The sequence below is a fragment of the Nerophis lumbriciformis genome, linkage group LG13 (genome assembly GCF_033978685.3).
Source record: "Nerophis lumbriciformis linkage group LG13, RoL_Nlum_v2.1, whole genome shotgun sequence".
Lineage (NCBI taxonomy): Eukaryota > Metazoa > Chordata > Actinopteri > Syngnathiformes > Syngnathidae > Nerophis > Nerophis lumbriciformis.
The window spans coordinates 38265561-38277890 of NC_084560.2; the positions used below are offsets into that span (position 1 = coordinate 38265561).

Here is a 12330-nt window from a genome sequence, read left to right on the forward strand (position 1 = left end):
TATACATTAATCTACAGGGTTGCAACCCAGTGTGACCCTAACCCTAACGGCTTTTTGCCGATATCCGATATTGTTCAACTCTTTAATTACCGATACCGATATATACGGTCGTGGAATTAACACATTATTATGCCTAGTTTGGACAACCAGGTATGGTTAAAAAATAATAAAATAAGATAAATAAATTAAAAACATTTTCTTGAATAAAAAAGAAAGTAACACAATATAAAAACAGTTACATAGAAACTGGTAATTAATGAAAATGAGAAAAAGTAACTGTTAAAGGTTAGTACTATTAGTGGACCAGCAGCACGCACAATCATGTGTGCTTACGGACTGTATCCCTTGCAGACTGTATTGATATATATTGATATATAATGTAGGAACCAGAATATTAATAACAGAAAGAAACAACCCTTTTGTGTGAATGAGTGTGAATGAGTGTAAATGGGGAAGGGAGTTTTTTTGGGTTGGTGCACTAATTGTAAGTGTATCTTGTGTTTTTTATGTTGATTTAATAAAAAAAATAAAAATAAAAATAAAAAACGATACCGACATTAGAAAACCCGATACCGATCATTTCCGATATTACATTTTAAAGCATTTATCGGTCGATATTATCGGTAATTATTAGTTATGCTTGTATACATTTGTAAATATGTTATGCCATAATGTATGCGTATTGAAATAAATGAACACGAACCATCGCATCCAATCGACGACGGGTGACGTGTTAACGAAGGCGGAAGTAAAACAAGGAGTGGTAGCTAACGAGTGAGCGTATCTAAATCTCCTTGGCGGTTGTGCATAAGCTGTATTGTGACTGGATCGAGATGGAAGGGGATAGTGACGGGATTTATGAGGAAAGTATGGACGTGGATAGGACTAGAGGGGAGAGAGGAAAGAAGGGGAGTGGAGGGCATGAAGGAAAATCGAGTGCTAAAAGAGTACACGAAGAAGATGAAGAAGTAGAAAAGAGGAAAAAGACTATGGAAGATAATTACAGGATCATATATACATTTAAATCAGGTCAAGACATGAATGACATAAGTTTGATGACACTGGTTAAGGGGTTAAAGAAGGACATCGGAGAGGTGGAGATAGCGAAGGTGCTCAGGGACGGACGACTTTTGATTCAATGCAAAAATGGAGAGCAAAAGAACAAAGCAATGCGGTTGCAAAAACTGTGCAATAAGATAATAAAGGAAAAAATGGAAGTGGGGGAACGAAAGGGGGCAAGAGGAGTAGTGACAGGAATCCCAAGGGGTGAAAATTTAGAAGAATTGAAAAGACAAATAAAAGGGGGTACTGTCAAGATGATGACAAGAATGATGGCATTTAGAAATGGAGAAAAGACGGAGAGCGAATCTGTATTAGTACAGTTTGTCGAGGAAGTTCTACCGCAAAGAATTATGATTGGGTTTTTAAGCTTTTACGTTAGAGCTTATACGTCCCACCCCCAGTACGCTGTTTCAAGTGCCAACGCTATGGGCACATAGCCAGTGTGTGCCATGCTAAGTTGAGATGTGGAAGGTGTGGAGGAGAGCATGAATATGGACAATGTGGAGACAATATACTGGTCAAGTGTTGTAACTGTGGCGGGAATCACACAGCAGCGTATGGAGGATGTGTCATTAGGAAACAGGCAACAGAAGTACAGCAAATCAGAGTAGAAAGAAATATTACATACGCAGAGGCAGTTAAAGTAAGAAATAAAGAAAGTGCAGAACAAGATAGAAGTGAGAATAGATCAGAACAAGACACATGTGACAATAGTACAAGTAATAAAAAACAAGAGGCAGCAAATACAGGACTTTCCATGGACAAGCTAGTTGTGTTCCTGGCATATGTAATAAACTGCACAGAACAGGCAAGAAATAAAACTGAGAAGATCAAAATAATTGTCAAAGCAGCAGCAAAGTTCTTAAATTTAAAAGAACTATCTTGGGAACAGGTACAAGGTGAACTACAGAGAGTAGACGAGACCGAGTCATGTTACCACAATCCAACGCCATGTTAATTGTTCAGTGGAATGCCAGAAGCTTAATAGCAAACGGACAGGAACTAAAGGGTTATATTAATAATATGAAAAATAAACCACATATACTATGTATTCAAGAAACCTGGCTGAAGCCAAAGTTGAGCTTTATAATAAAAGGATACATAACAATACGTAAAGATAGGAATGATGGGCAAGGAGGAGGATGTGCCATATTTATTAAAGAAGACATGCAATATACAATATTAAAAGAAAAACAAGAACTAGAAATAGTAGGGGTAGAAGTATGGAATAATAAAGAAAGATACAAAGTGCTAAACTTCTATAATCCGTGCAAGAAATTACAAAATCATCAACTAGAAACAATAGTCGAGCACTGGAGTGGCAATATCATTTGGTGTGGTGACTTTAATGCACATAGCACAATGTGGGGTGAAAGGGATGACTGGAATGGGGAAACATTGGAAGCATTTTTGGAGGAAAAAGAACTGGTGTGTGTGAATGATGGATCGGGAACAAGGTTAGATGTAGTTACGGGTAAAGAAACAGCAATAGATTTAACAATAGTGTCACAAGGGTTAGCAGGAAAGGTAGAGTGGGAAGTAAATAAAGACAGCACTATAGGAAGTGATCACTACCCAATATTCATTCACATAAACATAAATCAAAGGACAGAAAGCACTAAAATAGAAGGAAGATGGAAGTATAATCACGGTGACTGGGGACAATATAGGGAAAGTACCGACATGACATTAAAGGAAGTGGATATAAATCAAGATATTGAACAACTGAATACAGATATTACAAAGTGCATAATGGAAGCAGCCAAAAAGAGTATACCAAGGAGTAGTATAGGGAAAAGAAGGAAGATAGTGCCGTGGTGGACACAAGCGTGCACAGACGCAATAAAAGAACGGAATAGAGCATTTAGAATATTGAGAAGAACACATAATTTCCAAGATATGGTCCAATATAAAAGGCACCAAGCTAAAGTAAGGTACGTTATTAAAAAGACAAGAAAACACTACTGGAGAAAGTTTTGTGAATCATTAAATAGAAATACTCCTTTAGGCCAAGTGTGGGGAATGATCAAGAAAATGTCAGGGATCAGAAATGAACATAAAAATCATGTGATGAAAGATGGGACACGGTGTGTGGTAGAAAATAAAGAAAAAGCAGAACTTTTAGCAAAAACATTTGTTAAAGTGCACAGTAATGATAATTTGAGAAATGTTGAAATACAAAAGAGAGAAGAAACAATTAGTTTAAATATTGGGGAAATGATGGAAGACAACGATAATAGGGTAACCAACACTATAGATATGAAATTTTCTTTGAATGAAATGGTTCGAATATTGAAAAAGGTTAAAAATACAACACCAGGAAAAGATCAGGTGAGTTATCAGATGATCAAGAATTTAAGTAGTATTGGCAAAGAAGTGGTCTTGGAATTATATAATAGGATATATGAAGAAGGAAAATTACCAGTGGAATGGAAAGAAGCTGTAATAATTCCAATATGCAAACCAGGGAAAGATCCAGAAGAGGCAGGTAATTATAGGCCGATAGCATTGACCTCAAATTTGGGCAAAGTAATGGAAAAAATGATTAATGAAAGACTAGTATATTATTTAGAGTCAAAAGAAATAATAAAAAACTACCAAAGTGGATTTCGCAAAGCAAGAAACACAAACGACCCAGCAGTGCAGCTGGAAGAGGAAATTAGAAAGGGACAAATAAATAAAGAAAGTATAATTGCAGTATTTTTTGATATAGAGAAAGCTTATGATATGTTGTGGAAACAGGGGTTGCTGATAAAACTAAATAAAATTGGGATTAGAGGGAAAATGTATAGATGGATAAAAGACTTCTTAACAAGTAGAAAAATATTAGTAAAAATAGAGAATGAATACAGCAGAGTATATGAAGTGGAAAATGGGACCCCGCAAGGAAGTATAATAAGTCCAGTATTATTTTCAATAATGATAAATGAAGTTTTTAGTGAAGTAGAAGGGTTAGTGGATGTGGCACTGTTTGCTGATGATGGTGTGATGTGGAAGAGAGGTAGAAATACTAATCATATAGAAAAGAAGATTCAAAAAGCGGTAAATAATGTTGAAGAATGGGGAACGGCTTGGGGTTTAAGATTCTCTGTTGGAAAGACAAAAGTCATAAATTTTACAAAGAGGAAAGTACAAAACAAGCTCCAAATTAAACTCTATGGAGAAAATATAGAAGAGGTACAAGTATTTAAATATTTGGGTATATGGTTTGATAAAAATATTAACTGGTCAACCCACATCAGCAAAATAGTGGAGAAAAGTAAAAAGGTGTTAAATATAATGAGGGCTTTGAGGGGTAAAGATTGGGGGGCTGATAGGCAGACATTGAAAGCAATATATATGACTTTAATTCGATCTGTTATTGATTATGGATGCATTATTTATCAATCTGCTTCAAAAACATTACTTGGGAAAATAGACAGGATCCAATCACAGGCTTTAAGGTTATGTTGTGGAGCTACAAAATCAACCCCAGTTACAGCATTACAAGTAGAGATGAATGAAAAACCTTTAGATATGAGGAGAGATCAATTGTCAGCAGTTTATTGGGCAAACTTAAAAGGATCCAAGCAAGGACATCCAACCCATCAAGTGTTATTAAACTGCCAAGAAAAAGAGAAGAAAAAAATGAATAGTTTCGGGTGGATAATAGGAGACATATGTAATAAAGCTCAAATTGATAATATTAAAGTTAGCCCTACAGTACCAATCCCTGCAATACCACCATGGATGTATGAAAACCCAAATGTAAACATGCAATTACTAAAGAATAGAAATTTAAATAGTTACCAGATAGAACAATGGATTGAGAAAACGTTTTTAGACAACATCATGGTGTACACAGATGCATCAAAAACTATAAATAATAAGGTAGGAGCAGCAGCTGTTATCCCACAAGGAAACATAGTATTAAATAAAAGAATTAGTGATAAGTTATCTGTTTTTACGGGAGAATTGGTAGCAATTTATATGGCAATTCATTGGATAGAAGAAAATAAAGCAAGAAAAGCAGTCGTGTGCTCAGACTCCAGTAGTGCATTGATGAGCATAAAAAACATAGCATCAGAAACAAGACAAGATTTAGTTTATGAAATAGTTCAGGCAAATTACAGAATAAATAAAGCGGGAGGTGTGGTAACATTTCTTTGGGTTCCTGCTCATGTAGGAGTTGAGGGGAACGAATTAGCGGATAAGTACGCAAAACAAGCAACTACTAAAACAGAAGTAAACATGGAGATTAAGCACAGTAAAGAGGAAGTGAAGAACATAATTAAGATGGAACACAATAAAAAGTGGCAGGATAATTGGAATAAGGAAACAACAGGTAGAGAATATTACAAAGTCCAGAGGAGAGTAGGTGTAATGAGAGGAGGCAATAGAAATAGGAAGGAAGAAGACATTATTACTAGAATGAGATTAGGACATACATATCTAAATAGTTCATTAAAATTGATAGGGAAACATACTACAGGACTGTGTGATTCTTGCCAACAGCTAGAAAGTGTAGGACATGTTTTAATACATTGTAGGAAATATAATAGAGAAAGGGAAATACTGGAAAGTAAGTTAGCGAAAGAGAATATTAGGTTAGCAGTGGAAGATATATTAGGAATGCACTCAGAACACATAGGTTATAAAGCAATATGCACATATTTAAAAAATACTGGGTTAAATAAAAGAATATAGAGTAGGGATCCACCTCGATCCACACTCCATTACAGTAGGTGGCGGTAATGCACACCACAAGGTTGCTTGCCAACCGCCATAAAAACAAAAGAAGAAGAAGAAGAAGAATCGCATCCAATCGATCACCGAGCTTGCCGTCTCGACTCGTAATGTCTGGTGATCAAGCTAGTACTAGTATCAAAGCGTCTTCGTCCCTCAAATCTCCCTGTGGGAGTATTTAAATGTTTTTTTTATTGTTGTTCTGGCACTTCCAATGGATTTGAGCGCCCATGTGGAATTGATAAATCGACGGGTAAGTCGAAAGCGTGGCCGAAAATAAGCTGGTAGCAATGAACCGGCTGTAGCATAGGAGGCTAACAGGCGCTTGCTAGCTTGCACAAGCTAACTTGACGTTTGGGCTTACGGGTTAAAGTTGGCATTTCGATAGGAAGCCCAGATAAATAAGAGCATTTGTGTGCATGTTGTTGTGTTTTGCATCTGCTTAGCTTTTAGTGGGTAGACGCGATAACATACAAGGTTGACTTAAGTTTGACAGCCATGAATAACAGGGCTGTTTAAACTGAGCTGCTTTATTGGTTTTGTGTGTCAATTATGTTAATGTCGGGCTGAGTTTAAAGCTGTCAAATGACACACACACACATACACACACCACAAGGTTCGTCGCGCAGACGGCCTGTTATTATAGTCACATGACAGGAACGGAGAACCTGATGCTAGCACTTCTGCTCTTTTTGCCACCAAGATCCCACATCACATGAAATGATGCTCGGGCAGTTCTTCAAAGAGTAAGTGAAAGAAAAGATATCTGTGTTTTTGAAAAGGAGTGTGAGTGCGCGACACGCTCGGCCATCATCCGTGGAGAAAGTTCGGACTCGATCAGGACCAAATTGACAACAAGGCAGTCGCTACTGAGCTAATCAAAGGGCAGCGAAGTTGGAGGATTACATTCGTTTTCTAATGGCTCCCTTTTTTTTGTTTCGTTTTCGTGTTTATTGCTGTTGGAAGACACGTAATTTGTGTTTGTAAATGTAGCTAGCTTTCGACACACCTTTAAAACAATAATCGAATATGATTGTATCTAGAGATGTCCGATAAATGCTTTAAAATGCCATCCATCCATCCATTTCCTACCGCTTCGGTTTCAAAGTTATCGGTATCAGTTTCAAAAAGTAAAATTTATGACTTGTTCAAACGCCACTGTGTACACGGACGTAGGGAGAAGCACAGAGCGCCAATAAACCTTTATGCCGGCCCAGTCATATAATATCTGCGGCTTTAACACACACACACACACACAAGTGAATGCAACACATATTTGATCAACAGGTCACACTGGGGGTGGCCGTATAAACAACTTTAACACAGTTACAAATATGCGCCACACTGTGAACCCACACCAAACAAGAATGACAAACACATTTCGGGAGAACATCCGCACCGTAACACAACATAAACACAACAGAACAAATACCCAGAACCCCTTGCAGCACTAACTCTTCCGGGACGCTCCAATATACACCCCCCGCTACCACCAAACCCCGCCCCGCCCCCACCTCAACACCCTCTCCCGAATTCAGAGGTCTCAAGGTTGGCAAGTATGCTCTAGTATACTCTGGACTGAAGCTGTGTGCCTTCATTGTTTTTGTAGCTGTTGTTTTTGAGGCATGTTTTTTTTTTAAATAATGCACTTTGTGTAAGTCAAAATATAGTATTTCCCATAGTTGTAGTGGGTATCAGGATTATCTCAGGGAGAGCATGTCCCAAATTCCAAGCTGCTGTTTTGAGGCATGTTAAAAAAAAAAAAAGACACTTTGTGACTTCAATAATAAATATGGTAGTGCCAAGTTGGCACTTTTTTCCATAACTGGAGTTGAAGTTGTTTTCTTATTTTGGAAAACCTTGTTTTTGATTGATTGATTGATTGATTGGAACTTGAATTAGTAGATTGCACAGTACAGTACATATTCCGTACAATTGACCACTAAATGGTAACACCCGAATAAGTTTTTCAACTCGTTTAAGTCGGGGTCCACGTTAATCAATTCATGGTAAAGTTACATTGTGTAATGCATTCAGCGGGGCATCACAACAAAATTAGGCATAATAATGTGTTCATTCCACGACTGTATATATATCGGTATCGGTTGATATCGGAATCGGTAATTAAGAGTTGGACAATATCGGATATCGGCAAAAAAGCCATTATCGGACATCTCTAATTGTATTGTAGTAGTAGAAGTATTCTATTAGTGTGTCAAACTCAAGGCCCGGGGTACAGATCTGGCCCGCGATATCATATTATCTGGCCCGCAAACACCTGGAAATAATATGTGTCAATAAAGTACTTAATATTTTCTTACTAAATGTAATGGATTATTTTCATTGTGACAGAAAACATATATGTACTGCTTGAAATTGCATGCCTTTTAAACTGTAATAGTATCCATTATTGCAACAAATATTACAGTATATTATGTGTGGAGTTTGCATGTTCTCCCCGTGACTGCGTGGGTTCCCTCCGGGTACTCCGGTTTCCTCCCACTTCCAAAAACATGCACCTGGGGATAAGTTGATTGGCAACACTAAATTGGCCCTAGTGTGTGAATGTGAGTGTGAATGTTGTCTGTCTATCTGTGTTGGCCCTGCGATGAGGTGGCAACTTGTACTCCGCCTTCCGCCCGATTGTAGCTGAGATAGGCTCCAGCGCCCCCGCGACCCCGAAAGGGACAAGCGGTAGGAAATGGATGGATGGATGGATTATCATACTTTATAAAAACATTTTTGTCTAAATATGCAGCTGAGATAGGCTTCAGCGAACCCCCGCGACCCCGAAAGGGACAAGCGGTAGAAAATGGATGGATATAATAAATACTTTAATATCTGCTTGACTTATGATTTTACAGCAAACTACCCATCAAATTAATAAAAATTACAATATATTTTACGGTGTTCTTTGCAGCATATTACTAAAAACATTTTGCATTAAAATTCTATTGACTTAGCTGCCATATTTTTACTGTAAAATCTTGTTTTTAAGGGTGTATTATTGTAAATGGAAAAACCATACATTTGTTTCTACGGTAGAAAAACTGGCAGCTAAGTTGCCAGAATAAAAAAGGATCTTGTACTGTTTTTCCATTAACAATATAATGTGGTAAAAACCAATGTACATTTTATAGTAAAATTCTGGCAACTAAGCTGCCAGCTTTTTCCGTAAAAAACTAAAAACAAAACAATGGTACTCTTTTTATATTTACCGTAAAATGTTGTAAGAAATAAAAAAAATAAAAAAAACTCTATTTTACAATTACATTGTGTACATGTAAAGTTTTTACTGTGAATTTGAAAGTCTACTTAAAACAATTCATATAATTAATAATGAAATCCAGAGGGAAATTCATACATTATTCGCTGTTACAAGCAGCCCTCTGATGGCAGCCATAACTGCGATGTGGCCCTCAATGAGAACAAGTTTGACATCCCTGTTTAGTATGTCGACCTGTTGCCTCTCATTAATACCGCATTAGTCAGCATGCTCTTATAATAAACTATGCATTAGAGATGTCCAATAATATCGGCCTGCCGATATTTTCGGCCGATAAATGCGTGAAAATGTGATATCGGAAATTGTCGGTATCGTTTTTTTTTTTTTTATTGGTATTGTTTTTAAAAAAAATTTTTTTTTTTTTTTTTTTTTTATTAAATTAACATAAAAAACACAAGATACACTTACAATTAGTGCACCAACCCAAAACCCCCCCCCCATTTACACTCATTCACACTCATTCACACAAAAGGGTTGTTTCTTTCTGTTATTAATATTCTGGTTCCTACATTATATATCAATACAGTCTGCAAGGGATACAGTCCGTAAGCACACATGATTGTGCGTGCTGCTGGTCCACTAATAGTTCTAACCTTTAACAATTAATTTGACTAATTTTCATTAATTACTAGTTTCTATGTAACTGTTTTTATATTGTTTTACTTAATTTTTTATTCAAGAACATTTTTTAAATTTATTTATCTTATTTTATTTTATAAACATTTTTTAAAAGTACCTTATCTTCAACATACCTGGTTGTCCAAATTAGGCATAATAATGTGTTAATTCCATGACTGTATATATCGGTTGATATCAGTATCGGTTGATATCGGTATCTGTAATTAAAGAGTTGGACAATATCGGAATATCGGCAAAAAGCCATTATCAGACATCCCTACTATTCATTATTTTATTTACATTAGCAGTTTTACAATAGCAATTTCTATCTCAAATGCATCACATTGTTGTATATGTTAGTACAGTGGTCCCCAACCTTTTTTCCACCAGGGACCGGTTTAATGTTTGCATTATTTTCATGGACCGGCTTTCCACATGTGGCAGATAAAAATAACAAATAAATGAGCAGAAAAAATCAACCCACTATAACGCTGAAGTTGTAATATACAGGAGTTGTAATATACATCTATTAATAAACTTATTGGTGTGTTTAGTGGGACAGGCGAAAGTTAAGTCTGAGAAAATGTGGTAGTTTATAAATTAATGAATGTTTCTGCGTGGCCTGGTAGCAAATGCGGTTGGGGACCACTGTGTTAGTAGGTATGTTATTGCATGTTGACAATAGCAGCAATTTGTGTGGAACTGCTGTTTTTTTTTCTAGTCTCACCTTCTCACCCTGATGCCTGTGGACCAGTTGGACTGTCAGTAGAAATTCTCTTAACCAGGCTGTTCCATTTAGTTCTGTCCAGAGCCATTGTCTTCACTTTGTCTAAGTTTTTCTCTTCTCGTTGACTAATTTCTTCCCTACGTTTTCTTGGTCTCCCCAAGGGCCGTTTCCTTTTAGGCTTCCAGTTTTACATCCTCTGGGTGTCTCTTGTGTCAGGCATCCTTAGGACGTGTCCATACCATCGTAGTTGGTTCCTCTCAATAATGGACAGTAATGGTTCTTAGCAAGGGAGTCTCTAATTTTTGTTGTTTCTTTTCGTCTCCCCATGAATAAGTCTCAGTACTATCATCTTTTTGACTTAGAGTTTGCGTTGTAGTTTCTGTGTCAGCACCCATGTCTCGCTCCCGAAGAGTAGTACTAGCCTCAGAATAGTAGTGACACGCACAAACGTTTTTGGAAATTGACGTTTCTTTCAAGAGTAGTTTGTTAGTACGTGCCTCTTTACATGTTGACAAGAGCAGCAATTTGTGTGAAACTGCTGTTTTTTTCTCGAAAGATGGACAATTATTGACAACAGATGAATTATTAGAGCACCAATCTGTAATGAGCTGGAGTCTATCCCAGTTGATCTTGGCCGGGGTACACCTTGGACTGGTCACAGCACACATAATAGTAGTGACACGCACAAACATTTTTGGAAATTTACGTTTCTTTCAAGAGTAGTTTGTTAGTACGTGTCTCTTTACATGTTGACAAGAGCAGCAATTTGTGTGAAACTGCTGTTTTTTTCTCGAAAGATGGACAATTATTGACAACAGATGAATTATTAGAGCACCAATCTGTAATGAGCTGGAGTCTATCCCAGTTGATCTTGGCCGGGGTACACCTTGGACTGGTCACAGCACACATATTTGACGCTTATGGTCATTTTAAAATGGTCGTTTAACCCATCCATCCATTTTCTACCGCTTATCTCTCCCAGTGGTTCTCAAACATTGGAACGGGTTCCCCTGGGGGGGAACGTGCTTTATCAGTATCATGCGTCAAACCCCGCTTCGAAAAGCTGTGCACTACAAACGTGCTCATTGTAGCCATTAATCCTGACTTCTGCATTTTGAAAAAATAAAAAAATCAGCACAAACTGTTTTATTCACTTTTGTTTTGTAGGTAAAGTGCTTTATATATATTGTGCTCCTTGATTTTGTTATTATTTATTGAGTTTATTGGTTTCATTTTTCAGTATCAAATGGTTCTTGTTGGTCAAAAAATGTTTATAATTTAAATAAGGTTAAAAATATATATATTGGGGACAGCGTGGCACATTTGGTAGAGTGGCTGTGCCAGCAACCTGAGGGTTCCTGGTCCAATCCCCACCTTCTACCATCCTAGTCACGTCCGTTGTGTCTTTGAGCAAGACACTTCACCCTTGCTCCTGATGGGTCCTGGTTAGCGCCTTGCATGGCAGCTCCCGCCATCAGTGTGTGAATGGGTGAATGTGGAAATAGTGTCAAAGCGCTTTGAGTTCCTTAAAAAAAAAGGTTGAAAAGCGCTATACAAGTATAACCCAATTATAACAAGTATAACCCATTATTTCAGGCAAATTGATGCATTTTAAATGTTTTCTGCTACAGACTAAAAAAATCAATGTTAAAGTTACTCTTTGTTATAAGTTGATTGATATTTCTTTCTTTTTTTGTTTTCTTTAAGGATACAGTGTTCTGCAGAGGTGTACTTACAACAATTTTATAGACACATGATACTATTTATAGTCGCGACGGCGAGTGGGCGGGCAAAATGTTTTATTTTTTTCCCAGGGGGAGGGGCGTAACAGAAAATAATTGAGAAGTCCTGTTTAACCTAACTTGCATGTTAACACATGCTACCTTATAGCGGGGTCATGATTGTGTGCCGT

The 12330-nt window shown here is 37.1% G+C and overlaps 1 protein-coding gene across 5 annotated transcripts in view; it reads left to right on the forward strand.

Moving 5' to 3' along the window:
• pikfyve (phosphoinositide kinase, FYVE finger containing) overlaps positions 1–12330 on the forward strand; it is a 56322-nt gene that overhangs the window by 3063 nt on the left and 40929 nt on the right. For 2 of the 5 annotated variants that reach the window (XM_061970850.2, XM_061970852.2), the window contains exon 1: positions 6393–6533. The exons of 1 other annotated variant lie outside the window; for it this stretch is intronic. In XM_061970850.2, the coding sequence (XP_061826834.2) occupies positions 6508–6533 (26 nt within the window). In that variant the 5' untranslated portion in view covers positions 6393–6507. Of the gene's footprint in view, positions 1–5876; positions 6041–6392; positions 6534–12330 lie in introns of those variants that run through there. 2 more of the 5 variants (XM_061970853.2, XM_061970851.2) reach the window with 2 other exon arrangements.